General features: G+C 37.4%; 1 protein-coding gene across 1 annotated transcript in view; it reads right to left on the bottom strand.

Annotated features, from left to right (window-relative positions):
* Positions 1 to 1,328: 1,328 nt before the first annotated feature.
* Positions 1,329 to 21,323, bottom strand: part of cpne8 (copine VIII) — a 43,740-nt gene continuing 23,745 nt past the window's right edge. Inside the window, exons 10-19 of the mRNA XM_016238549.1 lie at positions 21,241 to 21,316; positions 20,426 to 20,479; positions 19,995 to 20,056; positions 16,957 to 17,003; positions 16,204 to 16,385; positions 12,176 to 12,303; positions 11,331 to 11,433; positions 8,501 to 8,558; positions 6,314 to 6,387; positions 1,329 to 2,151 (exon numbers count right to left, since the gene is read on the bottom strand). Coding sequence (XP_016094035.1) covers positions 1,948 to 2,151; positions 6,314 to 6,387; positions 8,501 to 8,558; positions 11,331 to 11,433; positions 12,176 to 12,303; positions 16,204 to 16,385; positions 16,957 to 17,003; positions 19,995 to 20,056; positions 20,426 to 20,479; positions 21,241 to 21,316 — 988 coding nt within the window. The 3' untranslated portion in view covers positions 1,329 to 1,947. The remainder of the gene's footprint in view (positions 2,152 to 6,313; positions 6,388 to 8,500; positions 8,559 to 11,330; positions 11,434 to 12,175; positions 12,304 to 16,203; positions 16,386 to 16,956; positions 17,004 to 19,994; positions 20,057 to 20,425; positions 20,480 to 21,240; positions 21,317 to 21,323) is intronic.

Below are 21,323 nucleotides of genomic sequence, written 5' to 3'. Positions count from 1 at the left end.
TTAAGAGCTAGTAAACAAGGTTACTGAGATGAGATAAACCTCTGTGGAGGGGGGTTAGTACTCTTTTTAGTACCTAGCAGTTCTAGTTTTAGACTGTTTTTATTAATAACCTTGGTTTTATGCTACCTGCTCCAAATAAAACACCTTTTTTCTGCATGCAATTAGGACTAATGATTACAAACGCAAACAAAACAGGCCATTTGTGTGGTGCATGTTTAAAAGCTTATGCTACTTCTGTATGAGGCTGTGCTTGCATTTCTGTGTTTGGATATAGACATTGACAGCAGCTACAGTTCTGTCTTTAAAGGAACAGTTCATCCAAAAATGAAAATTTACTCAGTCTCATATCATGCCGGAAAAAGAAAAAGAATATTTAGCAACAAAGTTAATGCTGCTCTTTTTCATACAAGGAAAGTAAATGGTGGCTAGAGTTGTCAACCGTGTTGCCAAGTCTGCGGTTTTCCCGTGGAATTGGGCTACTTTTATACAGCGGGCTAAAGCAAAGACCCCACCACATGATTTTGACCGAGGTGGAACCCCCTGGAAGGAGGTTGTGAGTCCCTGAAATGTGATTGTGGAGCGATTTTCCCTCAGAACGCGATTGGGCTAGTTTTGACTGTGATTGAGGGCTAGTTTTGAGTCCAAGTTGGGCTGGTTTTGTAACACAGACCTGGCAACCCTGGTTGTCAAGCTGCAAAAAAAAAAGAAAGTCCAATCCAAATCTTTTGAAACTTTGTGTGAGGAAAAGACCCACTGTAACGCCCCGTAGCAGATCTACACAGGTGGAGCTGGGGAAGGTGGAGGGTTTCTGAAGTGCACTGCCAACTGCTACAGCAAACAAAAGCCAGGTATTTGAATATTTAGCAGCGAGCTCATTGGCTACTGATACAGGAGAGAACCAATCAGCTACCATGTGACAATGATGTCACCAAGTCAGATTGAGCTAGACCTATCAGACTGCGCCATCTAGAGTTTCATGTCAGAACTCTGTATTTCAAGAACATTCAGAGAAGTTTTTGTGACAATCTTACAAAAAATGTTCTCTAACTTTTTTTTTGACAACTAATGAGAACCTAATGGTTATGGCTATTTTGAATATTTTCTAATGCTTATTTTTATTTTATACCATAAAGTCTGTTAAATGTATGTTTCTCTTTTCATAATCATAAACTACAGTTTACGGAATTTCTCAATTACTGACATTTGTGTAATACAACATTTAATTAAATTTAGACTTTAAGATCACTGTCAAAATGTGTAATAATGCTAGTAATGATCACACATGTTTGAGGATGAGTAAATAATGAGAGATTTTTTCATTTTGGGTGAACTGTTCCTTTAACGGAGAGTAAGGCTTTCCTGTTAAATTTCTGTGCTGTGCTAGTGCCGCGAAAGCTAAGCACAAATTCTGTACAGTTTGAGGCAGTCAAATGACCAAGAATATGGAATACTGAAATAGTAAAATATTTAAAGCGAACACTCTACAATAAAATGAAAACCAAGGCCTCGCACAACCGCATGAAAGTTTGTACTGAGGGTGGATTCATGCTTATTCTAAGATCACACTCGCTCTGTTTACAACATCATGTAATAAAATGAGTACATTTCATTGTTAAGCAGCTCAGAGTTTTCATGAGGTACAAAAAAAATCTATTTGTAAAAAACAGTACAATTGTAAACGTATGCAGAAGTTTGTCAGACATGAGAACAGGAGATGGTGGTATGTGAGACAGAGACTGTGAAGTCATATCTGATGTTTGACTGACTGAAGAGGCCACTTGATACTTTAAAACAGTCTGAAACACCTTCTGAAACCTCAGTGCGCCTAACATCACCCTTCATACTGAAAGACAGCATGCAGAAGGGCAGCGTTTCACTCAGACAGGCCTTGTGTGATCCTGAGAGTGAAGGTGAACCAAAGAGAGGACGTCTGGTTTGTGCGATGGCTCAGATCTGCGTCTGCAGCGGGTGGACGAGTGTGGACGGGGGTTTGGAGGAGGTGGAGTGGGACGAGTGCTGAGGTTTGATGCCCCTGCTCCTCATGTACTGGAGGAACTGATCGGGGATTTCTGCAAGAACGTCTTTGGCCAGACGGGCCATGCTGAGGATGTGATTCCCTCTGCGATCGATGTAGTCTCGGAAAGGAACGAACTGAGGAGGAATCGGAGAGAGATTTAGAAGGAATATTCCTCTAGTTGGCAGTGGCGGCTCGTCGGGGGAGGCAGGGGAGGCACAGCTTCCCCATAATTTTGAGGTGAAAATGGGAGGAGGACAATTTAATGTAAATAAAATTCACAATTCATTTCAGTTCATGTCTCAGAATGTGTATTTTTTGTTTGTAATTTCAGTTGTAAAACCATAACGTGAAAGCGCCACTTTTCTATCGTGAATGTGCCGAATCTGCTGATGTAATTGCAACCGCTAATGACAGAGAAGGGGGAGGCCGGGGGAGAGCGGAGCTCTCGTGCCTCTGTTGGCAAAAAACATTAGCCAATCAGCATCGAGTGTTCACTTTCAGCATTGAGAAAAGAACCCTCGCATGGGAGGCTAGCCTCCTTCTGATATCAACCAATCATCAAAGAGACGTAAATTACGTGATATTAGTTTGAACGTCTGCCGCTGCGCTGATAATTTACAAAGTACTTATGATGAGTAGCGATATTGAATATTTGATCGCCAACAGATTTACCAAGCTGTCATTCAAACAGTATATATACAAATTTAGGGAAAACAGCCTAAGCTGGATATAGGCTACAGCAGTCGGCTTAATTACATGGCACAACAGGCAGCTCTCTTTTAACATAGACTTTTAAGAAGGGATGGATGTTTGCTTCAAGTGATAGGCCAGGTAAGTGAAATTATATTATCTTGCTGTATGTATGTCGTTTTCTTTACGTTTTCTGACTAAAAGCAACCAAAAAGCCATTTTAAAGTGGTTAAGCAAATAATAATAATAATAATTGGCAGGGATCCCAGACCAATACAATTAGTGTGCCTCCTCTATTTTAAAACCCACGAGCCGCCACTGCTAGTTGGTAAAAATGAGTATAACTCGCATTTGTGACCCTGGACCACAAAACCAGTCATAAGGGTCAATTTCTCGAAATTGAGATTTATGCATCATCTGAAAGCTGAATAATATAATATAAATAATCTTTCCATTGATGTATGATTAGTTAGGATAGGAGGACAATATTTGGCCGAGATACAACTGTTTGAAAATCTGGAATCTGAGGGTGCAAAAAAAAATCAAAATATTGAGAAAATCACCTTTAAAGTTGTCCAAATTAAGTTCTTAGCAATGCATATTACTAATCAAAAAATAAGTTTTAATAAATTTACAGTAGGAAATTTACAAAATATCTTCATGGAACATGATCTTTAATATCCTATTGATTTTTGGCATAAAAGAAAAATCGATCATTTTGACCCATTCAATGTTTTTTGGCTATTGCTACAAATATACCCCAGCGACTTCAGACTGGTTTTGTGGTCCAGGTTCACATTTAATTGGAAACACACTTGAATTATTTTGTGCATGTATAGTCTACTTCAAAACTGTACTAGCAGATAATATAATATTTATCAAATAAAAAGGCACTTAAGCGTTCTTAACAATTACTGCACAGAAGGTACTTTTTTATTACAATGTGCATCACCAGCTGGAGTGCCCTTGATAGCCACCAGAGGGCACTCCATCCCATACCTTCGTCACTGTATCCTGGATTGCATTTCCCATAATCCATTGCCCGGACTATCATGCCTGATTGTTTTCACCCGTTGCTCATTACCTCTGTCTACAGTATATAAGCCTACTGTTTTCAGTCACTCTTTGTGAAGTTTTGCGTGTATCACAGCTGTAGTTCTAAGCCTTTATCTTGGTTCTCTTATGTCTTATTGTCCTGGTTCTTGATATTCTGTCTGGATTACTGTGTTTGCCTCAGCCCTGAACTCTGTCATTGTTTGGACTGCTTATTGTGTTTGACCTCACGCCTGTTTTGACTACGATTGGGGATTATCCTTCTGCACTTGGATCCTCAGCCTTCGTGTCCCCGTGCAGTAGTGATGCAAAGTCCGATTCATTTCCGCAAACCGTTTTTTTTCTGACAGTTCGGCTCATTGAACCGGACCAAAAAGCCAATTCATTGGTTCCTGACGTCATCAAGCAATGATGACACTACGTATACTCAAGTGCCATGTTGTATCAATGAAACATTTAAATTAAGTCATTAGTGTCAACACATACTGAAATATGTGTGAATGCATATTGCGGATTATTGCCATTTTATTCACTTAAAGCTGCAGTCCGTAACTTTTTTTGGTTAAAAATGATCCGAAATCAATATTTGAGCAAGTACATAACCAGCCAGTGGAAGGATAAAAGGAGGAGTGACGACAGTGTCGGACGAGAGAGGACCAGGCCTGGAGTTTATTTTGTGTTTTGGTTTTGTTTGTGCGCGACAGTCGTCCGCGAGGGGCTGTCGCGCTATTTTGAGTTTGTTTATTTTATTAAAGTTTGTTTAAATGTCTGCCGGTTCCCGCCTCCTTCTTCCCGACCTATAAACGTTGCTACAGTATCATTTTGATGGCGGATTGTAATGTTTATGAAACATGTGAATGAAATTAAATTATATTCCAGTTATAAATGTGCTTCTGATTACAGATAGCCTGGGATTACAAAGATTTGTATTTTAAAGAAAACCAGTTCGAAGGGAGCATAATTTGCTTTTTGGGTTAAAATAATTTGACAATTAGATTAGACTGTGCAGAAATTGAAATCTACACACTAATACACACTATACTCATAGTCACCAATGCTGATGTTGTTAACATTAATCATTTGAGAATAAAGTATAACAATAATAATAATTTGAATGGTTTGATGTGATATGAGCTAACCGATCTTTAGATTTAATCACCATTGGTCGCGAGATTTATGGTAATGCTTTTTTCCTCAGTTGGTCAGAACCAACGTGGCAGACTTGCTACTTACTTGTTCAGATGGCAATATACGTGGAAATTCTTATTTGGGTCATATTCCAAGATGTAGGTTAGAATCTGTGATTGCGAAGTATAGTAAATATCCACACCGGTGCAGTGACTGACTGCCACACATTCTCCTCAGAACATTAGATTCATCCGCGCTTGAGCAGCGCCCACTCACAACCCACGCAAGCTAGATAATTCCACACACAGCTGCAATTCCAGGTTTTCAAACAGAGATGTCGACAAAGAGGCAAAACTTACGGAGTGCAGCTTTAAGTTAATGGTGCTTATGGTCACAGTTTCATTCGCGGATCCTTTCTGTCAGATACAACTGACCAGTATTGACTAGCCTTGGATAAAATTTCGCACATTTATAAATTGCAACATCATCATTACAAACGTTTAATTGTAAATATACTTAAATACATGGCATTCAAGCTTTTGAAAAATGTTGGTGTACATAACATGCAATTAAGTGTTGAAAAATGAAGAAAAATATTTGTTTTCAATCTTTCATCCAGATGTTATGAATTCTTAACACATGTAATGTTTAAAGAAATAGTTCATCCAAAAATGAAAATTTGTTGAAAATGTACTCACTCTCAGGCCATTCAAGGTGTAGATGAGTTTGTTTCTTCATCAGATTTGGAGAAATGTAGCATTACATCACTGTCTCAGCAATGGATTCTCTGCAGTGAATGGGAGCCGTCAGAATGAGAGTCCAAACAGCTGTCCATAATCCATATCCATAATGACACTTCCTCCAGGGAAAAAGTCCATCATCATCATCAATCTTTGTTTAGAACTGTTTTGGCTTGTAAAACAAACATGCCGCTTTTCGCTTCAGGTTAACTGATGAACTGGAGTGATTACTTGTGGATTATTGTGATGTTTTTATCAGCTGTTCTGACGGCACCCATTCACTGCAGAGGATCCATATAGTGATGGAATACTAAATTTCTCCAAATCTGATGAAGAAACAAACTCATCTACATCTTGGATGGCCTGAGGGTGAGTACATTTTCAGCAAATGTTCATTTTTATGTGAACTATACCTATAAGGTTGATACCTCCAAAAATATGATGATCATAAGCTAAACATTTATTTTCAGTTCTGCACACTTGCCTGCTCGGCCTCCATGTATTTACTGTAAACATTTTCCCCATTTGCTTTTTATTACCACACACACACTGAGAGATGAGTCAAAATTATTGTCTGTGATCATCAATGCTACAGACGCTGTAGACATTAGGTTGAAAATCACCTAGAATATTGCTTTACTATTTCTGTCCACAGATAAACGATATACAGGGCTGGAAAGCTCACCTGCACGATGTCTCTCTCCGCAAAGCGACCCCTGGATGATATCCTGACCTCATCTCCATCTAGTTCAATCATCTCTGTCAAATGGAAGAAAATGGCACAGGAAAAACGGTCATGTGGTGCTTCCATTCGGAAGTAGTCAAGTGTGCTATCACTGGATTTCATATGAGTTCAGATACACCCTTTAATGTAGCAGCTATGAAATGAGTTCAAAGAGCAAATCATGACTGCTGTGAGATATCGAGAACACAGGGAGCTGCATGTAAATGAGGTTTTATCTTCATTAAAGGGAAAAAAAAGTATCCCTTATACAAATTGCAAGCCCAGAGGAGACCAAGCTTTCCTTTTAAAAACGTGTAATATAAAAACCCAATTTAAAGGAAGACTGGATTTTTCTTGGTCTTGTCAAATGAAACAGTTCGAAGTACTATGCAGACATAACCTAAGAGCTGTTACATGATACAGTTTATCTACATTTGAGAAGACCAAAAAATCCACTGATTTCAATTGGGAAGGTATGTCACTAGAACATAGAGGAGAAATGCAAGAGTTTGCGAGAGTAACACCCTGTCATATGACCAAATGTAGAGAAACTGAATTCACCAATTCACTGAATTCAGTGTGTGTAGGTGCCTTAACTTTCAGAATGCAAATCATCCACCTCAGTATATCTAGAGCATTTATGAAAACTAAACAGCAAAACTGTCTTCAGAAATCCTGATGTCACGGCCGCCCATGTTCACATATCAACACATATTCTATATTCAGTACACCAGGTTCACAATGTCATTTACAGAAAAATCTTAAAGGTACAGTAGCAAATTTATATATATATTTAAAACATTCACTGTAAGAGTCTGAAACCTGCTGGAAAAGAGGGTGGAAACCTTGTTTGGAAACCTTAACTAACATTATACAGTAGATGGGTTTATGTAAAATAAATCAAAATGAGTGTTAAAAAAGTGAGTATTTTGAATATGGGTCTTTAAAACAAAAACAATGGCAATGAATTAAAGGAAAATTCACTTTAGCATGAAGTCTTTCAACACAAAAATATTTACTAAACAAATTTTACAAAACAATTGTAAAAAATAAAAAATCACTAAACAAATTTGCGTGTTTAAATTTGTTCCTATGTATTAAAAATAAGTCATTGTCGATATTTTAAGCACAAAAATGCCTCGATGCAAATAAGTCATACAACCATGTACAGTCATAAAGCAATTTGCTAAATAAATCAAATTTTGGTTTACTTTCCAATTATGTCATCTTGTGAATAAATAATCTTCCATAAATAATATCAACACTATCAGTGAGCGTAAATCATTCTCATTCAGTTGTAGCGTCTGGACCAATCAAAAACACAATTTTTCATTTGATTTAACAAATCAGTTATTCATTAGATTAACAAGTCGTCACAGACCACTCACCCAATAGACTGGGTGCCAGGATGTCTGTGAATGACCACAGGCCACTGGTTACCATGGCAACCACGACACCTTTGCTATTCTTATTTTCTCTCCTCTTTACTGAGTTAAGCTTTAACCTTTGTTTTGTATGTGTATGTTAGACCAGTTTAAGTGTTTATGTAGTTAATAAAGTCTTACTTGAATCACACTTGACGTTGTTCATTGTTTGCTCATAACTGGAGTCACTTAATCATGCAGATTTATGCTACAAGCTCTGTGTAGAATTGTACAGTAAGAAAGTTATTTCCCTTAACCAGGAAATTAACGTTCTTAGAATTGACAGACAGTTGACCCTGAGAGGTCAAGTAAATATCTACAGCGGATCTAAATATTTATAATTAATTATAACTAGTTATGATTAATTATTCATATTTCCCCATGAGCTGGTTCGCTACAAGTTTAAACAAATAGGATACCAACAAACAAAATATGAAATCTACAGCAGATGAGGCAGTGATGACAGTTGAAACTAAGTAACTAGATTACACTTTAATGATGAAAGGAGAGGTACAGGGTTATTTAAGAAATGAACTGACAAGCCAATTGAAATTTGAAAGCTCTTATAGCACATACGCCACTAATGACGTTCTGGGAGACTGATTGGTCTCACTGGAACATATGTGAAGTTTCTCTTTTGATCTGATCTGCTCTGCTGGACTGGATTGATATCATATCACATCATCTCTCATCATCAAAGACATACACATCTCTCTCATCTTACCGTCAAACTCGGCTGGCCCGACTCCAACGATGATAATTGACATGGGAAGACTAGAGGCCTTCAACAGAAGGGAACAGTTTGTTAAAACAAGACCCCCAAGAATACCCTCCTCATATAATTCAGTATTTGTATAATTTAACATGTACAAAACAGACTTCTGATCGCAGTAATACAATACAACATCTTGCGTTCCGATCTATCTTGGAGACATGAGGCACTTTTCTCAAATGTGACCCTGGACCACAAAATCAGTCATAAGGGTCAATTTTTCGAAATTGATATTTATGCATCATCTGAAAGCTGAATAAATAAGCTTTCCATTGATGTATGGTTTGTTAGGATAGACAATATTTGGCCGAGATACAACTATTTGAAAATCTGGAATCTGAGGGTGCAAAAAAATCGAAATATTGAGAAAATCGCCTTTAAAGTTGTCCAAATAAAGTTCTTAGCAATGCATATTACTAATCAAAAATTAAGTTGTGATATATTTATGGTAGGAAATTTACAAAATATCTTCATGGAACATGATCTTTACTTAATATCCTAATGATTTTTGGCATAAAAGAAAAATCGATAATTTTGACCCGTACAATGTATTTTTGGCTATTGCTACAAATATACCCCAGCGACTTAAGACTGCTTTTGTGATTCAGGGTTACAAATAGGGTGCAAACTGATTTTCATTTACTTTTTTAAGCAATGGCTAATTTTAAACAATTAAATGTCTGTGATCCCTGTAAAATGATGATTTAAAATAAATAATAAATAAATAAATAATGGGCAAAAATGCAATATTTAGGTGTGTCCTAAAATTATTGAGTTGATTTTATGTTCAACTCTGTTACCGCATGATTTCTCCCTGTAAAAAAGAAAGGGACATCATTTTTTGGGAGAAATTATAGTGTTGAATGCTAAATCATTCAACCCTGTTACTGAGTTATTTAAAAAAATATAATAATACTACTCTTGAAAATATTTTAAATATAATAATATTTTATATTCATCAAAAACTACAAAGATTTGATCTCCTTCTGAATGATGACTTAATTTTGGCTAAATATACAAATACTGTATGTAAATGTTACTTGCAACCCTGTTACGCATTCTGGAGTACAGTATGCAAACGTTTTATTCAACTTTTATGTTTATTTAAAGTTTGAACCTTAATTCACACAATATTTAAGGAAAGCACCACAAGGTGGCTGCCATTGGTATGCAATTCTGAAATCTGAAATATGAGGCCCATTCATTAAGTTCAGGTAACTTGTCGTGCTTGAGTGTAAACGGCTCAGCTATCTGCACACTGACACATTATGAACGACTCCTGTCATGATTCAAAGAGACTCTGCCCATCATAGCCTGCACAATATATCACATTTCAGCATCACAGTTGGCGTTTTAAATACTTTTTTTCTTTTTCTAATTCTGTATTCTTCATATTGTAATAGTATCCACAATGAAGAATCAACAAACTTTATGAGTGGGTGTAAATTCTTCTCTTTTATTCAGCACAGTGATAGTCTAATTTTTCATCCAATAATCATGTCTTCTAGTGACTAGAATGATTAATGGCTATTGTTTACAAAGCAAACCAACTTGGACTCTTAAAATTGAGGTTCATCTTGTGCTTTTTCTAGTTTGATAAAGTGATTTTTAAGGACATTTTTGTACATTTTTAAACATTCTGTCAGGTAGATATACAGATATGATTCTAAAATGTCAGCATCATTACCATGATTTTGTAGTAGACAACTGGTAATTGTTTAGGCAAGAAGAATGTAGTTTCACTGCTTTGAGGAGAAGACTTGTAATGTAAAATTAAACTGTAAACCAATTGTCTACTACAAAATCATAGTAACAGGGCTGACATTTTAAAATCATACCTTACTGACAAACACAACATTATTCAGACAAAGAGTTGTGGAATTTTGTCTTTAAACGACTCCTGTCATGATTCAAAGAGACTCTGCCCATCATAGCCTGCACAATATATCACATTTCAGCATCACAGTTGGCGTTTTAAATACTTTTTTTCTTTTTCTAATTCTGTATTCTTCATATTGTAATAGTATCCACAATGAAGAATCAACAAACTTTATGAGTGGGTGTAAATTCTTCTCTTTTATTCAGCACAGTGATAGTCTAATTTTTCATCCAATAATCATGTCTTCTAGTGACTAGAATGATTAATGGCTATTGTTTACAAAGCAAACCAACTTGGACTCTTAAAATTGAGGTTCATCTTGTGCTTTTTCTAGTTTGATAAAGTGATTTTTAAGGACATTTTTGTACATTTTTAAACATTCTGTCAGGTAGATATACAGATATGATTCTAAAATGTCAGCATCATTACCATGATTTTGTAGTAGACAACTGGTAATTGTTTAGGCAAGAAGAATGTAGTTTCACTGCTTTGAGGAGAAGACTTGTAATGTAAAATTAAACTGTAAACCAATTGTCTACTACAAAATCATAGTAACAGGGCTGACATTTTAAAATCATGCCTTACTGACAAACACAACATTATTCAGACAAAGAGTTGTGGAATTTTGTCTTTAAAAAAAAATAATAATAAATTATGGAAAAGTTCACCACCTTAACAAGGGGGAAATTATGATGGTAACAGGGTTGATAACTTGGGAACACAATGTTGACATGATGTCAAAATCTTGCTGTTTATAAACAAAGTAATAGGCCTACCACATAGTAAAACTAGGTGTCAGCTATTCATTGTCACATTTTATAAATATGTATATAAGGGACACTTATCTTTTCTGTTTTTCCAAATGGTGTAAAGATTGCAGGGGACTGAGTTTTTTTTACTTACATTTACGATGGATTCTTTTGTCTGAGCCATGTCAGAGATGACCCCATCAGAGATGATGAGGAGGATGAAGTATTCTGAGCCATCCTTTACTAATGACGCATATCTGCAAAGAAATAAGCTGATCAGTTCATGTGCTTGTTATGGACACAGAGGCTGAATCCCAAATCAAATCAAATCCATCCTAGTGTCACAAAGAAAAGTACATGCCCCAATGCCTGCTTTTTGGGCTATTGCCTACAATCAGCTCTCTAACGAGGTACCAGGATGCAAACATAACATTGTAGTACACAATCTGTATTGTAGAAAGCTCTATATAAATAAAGGTGACTCGACTTGACTAGTACTTAACATAACAAAATATGAAAAAAATGAATGGGTTAGGGCTGCACGATAAATCGCATGCGATATTTAACGTGCATCTTGTCAGTAAATCATTCTGTAATCAGCGGTAAATCTCCATCACCTGCGGGCTTTCACATGGAGCAGCATTTACTACACAGAGCCGTTGTTCACCGACAAGCTGCGCAAAATATGATCGTGATTTTGCGCAGCTTGTTGGTGAACAACGGCTCTGTGTAGTAAATGCTGCTCCATGTGAAAGCCCGCAGGTGATGGAGATTTACCGCTGATTAAAGAATGATTTACTGACAAGATGCGCGTTAAATATCGCATTCGATTTATCGTGCAGCCCTAGAATGGGTTAACATTTTATTGTATGTAATTTTACTGTAAAATAAAACTTGAAACTTTTTTTGTAACTGTAAATTTAATAGGATATTTTTAGTGCATGGCCATAATAACTAGTGCGATAAATAGTATATATGTTTAAATATAATTGGCCTCACCTTGCTACATGATTAATGACAGGTGAGAAGTATGTTGGTCCATAGAGACGAACAGACTTCAGACTCTGATAATATGCCTCTAGAACGCCCTCTATCCCGCTGCAGTATGGGTTTTCTGGGTTCCCGTTCTGTAAGTACACATCTAAATGAACATATGTACATGTAATACACATGTTCACAATACAAGCATCACAGAATAAGACGCATACATACTGTAAATGGGTGTTTAGGCTACGTACTATTGTGGAAAAGTGTGCTTAATTGTACTGAATGTGCACTTGCAGTGTACATCAAATTGTAAAATTATATTTTATATATATTTTTAGATATAATCTTAAAACAATTGTAACAATTATCACATTAATGAAAGAAGGCCACTTAAGTGTAGAGAGTACACTTTCATGGCTGTCTCTTAAACTAAGTACACTTTTTTTAATGTACACTGTGTAATAATATCAGATTAAAAGTTTCACTGTAAAGTACATTTATTTTGATATGCTGACTAACATACTAAAGTACATGTAAAGTAATATAATTTGAGCTCTAGTATTATTCGATATTACATTTAAAGTTCAAATATTGTAAATGTACTACATTGCAACTTCATCATTAAACATTTGCAATTACAAATATATTTAAATACATGACATTAAAGTATACTTTAGTTCACTATAAAAGCTTGTTAGCATATTCTCCAAATATTGGGTCAAAAAAACACTCTTCAGCTAATTGCACTTAACATCTAAACTATAATACATTTGAATTTAAATGCAATTAAGTGTCCGAAAACATTTAATTCAGTTTGGAGTTTCTTTTAAAGTATATTCATTCTGTGAAAGGTTCTCTTTTTAAAAGTTTGTTTGCACAAAAGTAGAACATATTTTTTATGTTAAAATACTCTTTAATACTATCCAACAGGATTTTAGTAATATAGTAAGCAGTAATCTATATTACTACTAAATAATAGTAGTCTATACTGATAGTAGATATTATAGATAGTATAATCGGAAATGTTTACAGTGAGCAATCACTGTCAAAGCAAAACAACAACAACACGAATCAGCCATCAAAAGTTCAGCCATCTGAGCTCACATCCCAGAAGCTTTCTGTAGTAAGAGATGCGTTTAACGAGAGCTATTCAGTCAAGTAAAGCTTTAATGCTCTGCTGAGTGCATATGGAGTCTCCCGCGTTCAGCCCTGAGGAGAAGTGTGTGTGTGTGTGTGTGTGTGTGTTTTAGCTGTGTGTGGGCAGCTGCAGCTGCAGCCGCAGGCAGTGCATCTGTTTGGTCCAATAAGGATCTGTGTCTAACTGTATATGGGATTATGTGATAGATTCTCTGTGACCGTTTCGTGGGTGTGGAAGAGGAAAAAAACTGAGAAGAAAAAAAATAAAGAAAATAAATTCCGTCCTCTTTAGAAATGTGAGACAGCTGTGGGTAATCTCCATTTGCTAATGTCTATCAATCTTTTTCAATTTCCTTTATGAACGGTTTCATCCATATTTGTCAGTTAGTCACCCCGCAGAGCCCTTATTTGGTTACCAGTGGTGTAATTGTGTGAAATCAAAACTGGAGCTTTTTGGCGTTTAGTCCATGTTTGTTGGTTTTTTGGTCATTTATATGCTAAAGTACTTCTAAAAGTTAATAATTCGAATTCTTAATAGATGTACACATTTAAAATTTACAATCAGAGTTTACTTACTCTGTTTACAAAAGTGGTAAATAAACTAAATAAGTTGATGAAACACTGATTTACATGAAAAGCATAGCTGGAGTAATGGACGATTTCGATTGGGTTTTCCTTACCCCAATATAAGAATACCATTTAGGCTATTTCATTCATGACACCTCTCAGGTAGTTTAGACAATGTTAATGTATTTTGTCTTGGTGGACTAGATATTCTATGCATGCTGCTGCTACAAAAAGGCATAAATAATATCATAGACATGTGGTGCTGGGGGAGGTGGAGGTATGATGGGACCCAGTGATGTTGTGTATATGGAGAAGAGGAGGGGTCCAAGAACTGATCCCTGAGGAACCCCAGTGACAAGTTGATGTGCTTTGGATACCTCCCCTCCCCAAGACACCCTGAAAGACCTACCAGTGAGATAGGATTCAAACCAGCGAAGTGGAATCCCTGTGATGCCCATTGAAGAGAGGGCAGACAGGAGGATCTGATGATTGACAGTGTCAAAAGCAGCAGAAAGATCCAGCAGAATAAGGACTGATGATTTGGAATCAGCTTTTGCAATCGCAAGGCTTCAGAGGATTTCAGAGGAACTCTAAAAGGGAGCTGCAGGAAAACTGAACCAGACTATATAAACTGAACCAGACTATATGAATTTTGACCAAGAAAGCTTACTGGGTGTAGATGTAGATACAGCAGAGCTTGTAACAGTTTGTCCAATGTAGTAAGATGAGATTGCTAGCAGATTGCACGTAAAGGCTGAAATACACTATATGACTTAAAATCTTGAAGGAATCATAGTCTGAAGTTAAAAATAAATAAATCAGTTTGTGCACATCATATACACTACTTGATATGTTGACAGGGCAAAAATCTGGGCAAAAGTCATGTAGTGTATTCCATCCTTAAATTCAAGGTACTGATGCTTGCCTACAAGACAACTACCTAAACTTGCTAGCTCAGAATTATGCTTCCTCCATAAGCTTACGTTCTGCAAGTGAACGACGCCTCGTGGTGCCATCCCAAAGAGGCACAAAATCAATCTCACGGATGTTTTCCTGGACTGTTCCCAGCTGGTGAAACGACCTGCAATCTCAATTCGAGCAGTTGGGACTTTGGCCATTTTTTAAAAAACGTATAAAAACACTTCTTTTTTTTTTTGCCAGCACCTGACCAATTAATATTAGACTTAATATTAGCACTCTAACCCTAACACTAACCCTAACCTATCATATTCACTCTAATTAATTTAAAATTAAAATAAATAAACAAATAAAACACAGTGTACTGTGCTAGACTAACTGAGACTTGTCACAGCACTTATATATACACTGAACAAAATTATAAACACAACACTTTTGTTTTTACCCCCATTTTTCATGAGCTGAACTCAAAGATCTAAGACTTTTTCTATGTACACAAAAGGCCTATTTCTCTCAAATATTGTTCACAAATCTGTCTAAATCTGTGTTAGTGAGCACTTTTCCTTTGCCGAGATAATCCATCCACCTCACAGGTGTGGCATATCAAGATGCTGATTAGACAGCATGATTATTGCACAGGTGTGCCTTAGGCTGGCCACAATAAAAGGCCACTCTAAAATGTGCAGTTTTATCACACAGCACAATGTCACAGATGTCGCTAGTTTTGAGGGAGCGTGCAATTGGCATGCTGACTGCAGGAATGTCCACCAGAGCTGTTGCCCGTGAATTGAATGCTCATTTCTCTACCATAAGCCGTCTCCAAAGGCGTTTCAGAGAATTTGGCAGTACATCCAACCGGCCTCACAACCGCAGACCACGTGTAACCACACCAGCCCAGGACCTCCACATCCAGCATCTTCACCTCCAAGATCGTCTGAGACCAGCCACCCGGACAGCTGCTGCAACAATCGGTTTGCATAACCAAAGAATTTCTGCACAAACTGTCAGAAACCGTCTCAGGGAAGCTCATCTGCGTGCTTGTCGTCCTCATCAGGGTCTCGACCTGACTGCAGTTCGTCGTTAAAAATCTTAGATCTTTGAGTTCAGCTCATGAAAAATGGGGGCAAAAACAAAAGTGTTGCGTTTATAATTTTGTTCAGTGTATGTATACTGTTGCTCTCTTGTTGGTCTGATTGCTTCTATTGTTCTCCTCATTTATAAGTCGCTTTGGATAAAAGTGCCTGCTAAATGATTAAATGTAAATGTAAATGACTTAATCAGTGTAAGATTGTCCATGCAACACTCTCACTGACAAATAAAACACATGAGATGCTGTTTGAGAACTAATTGTTTGAATATAAAATACAAGCAATTACTTTTAGTTACTTTACAGTATAATCAAAAAGAAGTGTCCTCACCAGCGGGAATTCATGAGATACGCGGCCATCGGGTGGCAGTTTTGCACCAAACCCCAGTGCAGGGAACATCTTATCACTGTCATAGTCCTGAATAATCTCCCCCACGGCTCTGAGGGCCAGTGCATACGCATTCAGATGATACGGGCTCATGTAGTGTAGAGAGGTAGGCTGGGAAGGGTTGCCTGCCATAAATAAAGCAGAAAATGCATTAATCAACAAATCATTTAAATATGAATGGGAATAAGAATGTAAAATTTCATGCTGTATAGGTAATAATTTAGAATTTTGGGTCATTCTAATTAAATGGTTCCATTTGTGTATTGTGTGTACCCATGAAGAACTAAACACGTTATTTGATCAATTGATGCCTTTGTTCACCCCTCAACCCTGTTATGCGGTGCAATTTCCCTCTTTAAAAAATAATGATCTATCTATGCATTATCTTTAAAAGAGTATTTTGACCACATGGTTACACCCTTAAATTAGCTCTTTTCAGCTGAATAGTTCAACTCTGATATGGGTAAATAATCAATTATTTTTATTAATTACTGTAAATAATGTAAATATATAATACAAATATATAATATAATATATAATTTTATGATTTAAGGGCAGGTACTTTTAATTTAGTAAAAAAATGTATCTGTACTTTCTCAGTACTTTTTCCAATAAATAACTATTAGTAGATGTTCACATTACATGTAAATTATGCTTTTTCATTTGAAGAGCAGTGTTTCAGTAATGTAAACTCACCGTTTGACGCAGTAAAATCAATGGCCACTGTGAAATTAATTTGAGTCCTGCAAGTGAACAGAGCAAAAACAATGATGTGAGCACATGTGAATCAGCTTGTGAATATAAAATATATTATGTTTATTAAAGTGTAATAAAGCTCCTCAGTCAAATCCCCAGTGAGCTGACTGTGTGAAACTGTGTCTCAGCTCAATTTAATCTGTGGGCAGAAATGAAGAAATGATTCCCTCAGAGCAGCTCTGTGCTCTTATCTAATATTCTCTCCGCAGCTTCCTGGTTTTTCTGTCTGTTCAACAGAATGCATATATAGAGAGATATTAGCTAACTGTCTGTAAGAATTTTCCACAGTAGTCTTTTTGCAGATCCTTCCAATTATTCCTGTGTTTGCTGGACTGTTTGAAGGCCAGATCATGTGCCTGGGGTCTCTGTGTCTCTCAGAATAGAGTGCTCTATTTATAGCTCGGTTTATTACGGCATCATAATGCAGTGCACTGTGAATATGTGTTTGTGACGTGGAGAGGAGGAGAGGGAAGGAAGATGGAATTATTCATGGATGGTGAGGCATAGCAATGTGTTTCCAGTCTCAATAGATGAGCTCAAGTATGTTCATGTGCATGGAAAACCCGGATGGCGTCACACTTCCCAAAATTTGTGAGAAACTGAAATCCATTTCCAAAATGATGCATCTATTTCCAGCATGATAACTATATTTCATGGTTTTACAGCAATAGAAACTCTCATTGAAGTAATGTAACAATGTAGCATACTACTGTTTAAAACATTTATTACTGAGAACACCGTAGCAGCCACCTAGCCCCCACCCCACCAACTGCCTAGCAACCACATAGCAATGCCCTAGCATCCTTCCTAAACACCCTAGCGACTACTGTGCAACCACATAGCAATGCCTTAGCAACCACAGAAAACATCCTAGCAACACCTTAGAAAGTGCCTAGAAACCCCCAAGAAAACCGCATAGTGCCGAGTTTTGCCACAGCAAGCACCACTCGCATATTCACAGAATGTAGAAAATGTCTAGTTTCCTTTTGGTTGGTCACTTTCAACGTTGTGTCAAATTTCTGAAACTAGGGGTCGCTCTTGGGAGCCCAAACACCTCTGACATATTCAGAAAAGGCCAATGAAATTTGCATGCATGGCCAAGCCCTGGACATCCGGGCACAAAGCTTCAATCAGCTTTGTTCTTTGGAGCTGATGCAGTGTCTTTTGACAGCAGCAGTCTCTTTTCACCTCTCGCCGATGGATTCTGACATAATCAGCAGACTCTGAAATACAGATAAGTGTAGAGAGATCCACTGAGTGTTTCGACAGCAATCTCTGAGAGCTAATTTCATCTGTAAGAGCAAATTTCTCTAAATGAACAGACATGGAGGATTGTGTCTATTGCAATTGCATTCCATTCGTGTCCTACTGGGTCTGTTTCATGTCTCCCTCGGATGGCCACAATCGCTGTCCTCAGTGTTTGGGTTGGACTCTGTGACAAGTGGGGCGGGAGTAAGTAGAGTAAGTGGTAATGCACGACACCTGTGCCACTCACCGGTCTCGAGTCCCACGGAGGAGCTCCAGAAGAATAAAAGGAGGAGTGATGACAGTGCAAGACGAGAGAAAACCAGGCCTGGATTTATGTTGTTTTGGTTTTGTTTGTGCACGGCAGTCGTCCGTGAGGGGCTGTCGCGCTATTTTAAGTTTTGTGTTTATTTTATTATTAAAATTATGTTTGAACGTTCGCCGGTTCCCGCCTCCTTCTTCCCAATCCTCGAACTGTGTTACAGACTCATACTGCAACAGCTTTTGCGGATGGTTCTTGTTCTGCTTGTGAGAACATGACCATGGCCACGCTCCGCTATTGGCTCTAATTCTTTTTTCAAAAGACTGAGGGTCACCTCAGATGTTTCCTGTCCTAGTCCTTCTAGTTTTAGGTACAAGGCCTCGACAATGTGCTCTGAGTGTAAACCTGGAGATGCAAGGGGAGATTTTCCAGCAGGTGAATCCCCACGGACCTCCCATTCCTCCACTCAACCCTGTCCTGAGTGCTTGAGGCTTGATGATTGGTTCTTGGGGTCTGAGCGTGGCTCACAGGCCATGCCACAACCCTGGTGTACAACAGCCTTCTTGAGGGAAGGAGGAACTGCCAGCTCATCCACAGGCTACTAAGAACCCACGAAAGTCTTTGAAGCAGTCCTAAGATGGGAAACCTAGGGAAGGAGGAGAACTCCTTCCCTAGCCAGAGGTTTTGGGAGTGTGGGTGCACTTAACCAGGGGTGTCGCTGCCTCTTCGGCCTTAGTGAAAAGTGCCTCATTAGTAGACATATGTAGAGCTGTGGGCTGGGCTACACACAATACCTTCACCAGATTTTATAAACTGCGCATGGAACCAGTTTAATCTAAACTTCTGAGTACCAACAGATGAATCTAGATGACTGGTAGGGTGTAGAGCTTGCATTCAGTGCCTTTTCATTCTGAGGTGATAATGTGTGCTGCTTGTGTGATAATGGATCCAATTTTTAGTTTCCCTTGAGTGAACACTGGACCACTGTTCTCCATCATTAGAAGAATAACATTCATAACAGCACGCGGACCCCTTATATACCCAGATGTCTGAGCATGGCCAGGTGTGCAAATCCTCCCAAGAGCAACCCCTAGTGTCAGAATTTGACAGAATGTCTTTGTTCCCTCCATTAGGGAACGAGGGTTACGTTAGTAATAGAGGCATTGTTGCATACTGTTATATATACACAAAAAAGAAAAAAACATTTATGTAAAAAAAAAATGTTTAGTGACTTTTTACTCAGACAAAAAACTTCATTTTAACCAAATTTTATTGAAAAATATGTATTTACCAGTAAAATATAGATTTTAATTAGAAATAAATATACATCTTCACTGTCAGTTATAGGTATTGCAATATGTATAGCTTTCATCTGGTATAAAATTATGGTATGTAATTATGTAATAAGACGATTTGATAACATTGTTCAGAAGGATTCAATATAAGTGCACACACACATACAAATACTGACCCTCCTTTGATGTAGTCCAGGAACGTAACCTCGACATCAATGAAGCAGGACAGCAGAGTGACCTGTCAACATGAAAGTTTGGTAACACTTCCTATGTAGAGTCCTAAAGGGCATCATTACACTTTCAATAAGCAATGCATACTTTAATCATAAATGTCATATCAATATTCATGCTCAGGGTGATGATGTAACTCTCTAGAATCACGTCGTCAGGGCAGACCAATGATGAGCTACATCAACATTTATGAATATTTATATGCACAGCTTATGAAGGCATTGTGCATTGCTTATGAAGATATAATGTAGGACCTTCAATAAGAAGTCTTACCAATAAGGATGTTTGTTTGTTAGAAAAAATATGTATTGCTTTCTTTTGTTCTTCTTTTTTTTCCATTAATAAAACTGGAGGATCTAGTTAAAAATTCACTCACGGTTCCTGAGTTGAGATATTTCTTCTTTTTTTTCTTTTTCTTGGGGTTCAGCACCTGCAGAAATACAGCAATGTCAGACACTGAATGTTCCTGAATCTCAGTGGTTGAATCTCAAATGGTGATCTGTATATATATTACATATATTATATATATTTCTTTTATTTTCTAAGAATGTGTGAATTTTGTGGCAAGAAATTTAACCACAATGAAGAGGATACTGATTGTGTCAAAAACTAGATTGTCAGAAGTTCTTGGTGGAGATGAACGTTTGACTACATGGGCTAGACCTCCCGCTGTTATCTAAGGTTCTTGTGCCGCGGCCAGTTTTGATAAGTGTTCTTGTCTCTTATGGGTTGGATTTATGCTTCAGTGATGTGGAGGTCATACAAAAGATGAGATTTCACAGGGATGGGCTACAAAATGTCACAGTAAGGCCAGAAACATAATTTATACAAGAACGTAAATGCAGACACAGTTCCCAAAAGAGTTATATGTATATGAGTACATTTAATATCATATTAAATTAGATATGTAAATGTTCATGTAGCTAACTAAAACATTTAAACATTTAGTTTAAAACTACAGGCTTTAATTAGGAAAACTAATTGACAAAAAGATTTTCCAATGCTACATATAAAATAATAAGTAGCTTCAATACTTTTAGTTACTCCCCAGCACTGTTCCTTAGGCCTCAACTACACACTCATGAACTAATGTAAATGTCTGCATTAAAGCTAGGATATTTCTAAAAGACATTAATGATATTTTAGGCAGACGTGTGGGAAAAATACATGAGGAAAATGAGAGTGGCTCACCTCCCACACAGTAAACCGAGAGTGGCCTTTAGAGAGCTCCCTGTAGCTGGTGCTGAACTGGCCGATGTAGTCATGACTGAAAA

Source organism: Sinocyclocheilus grahami, unplaced genomic scaffold (assembly GCF_001515645.1).
Source record: "Sinocyclocheilus grahami isolate Dianchi unplaced genomic scaffold, SAMN03320097.WGS_v1.1 scaffold543.1, whole genome shotgun sequence".
Classification (NCBI taxonomy): Eukaryota; Metazoa; Chordata; class Actinopteri; order Cypriniformes; family Cyprinidae; genus Sinocyclocheilus; species Sinocyclocheilus grahami.
The sequence above is the reverse complement of the archived record's forward strand: the minus strand, read 5'-3'. Positions and strand labels throughout refer to the sequence as shown.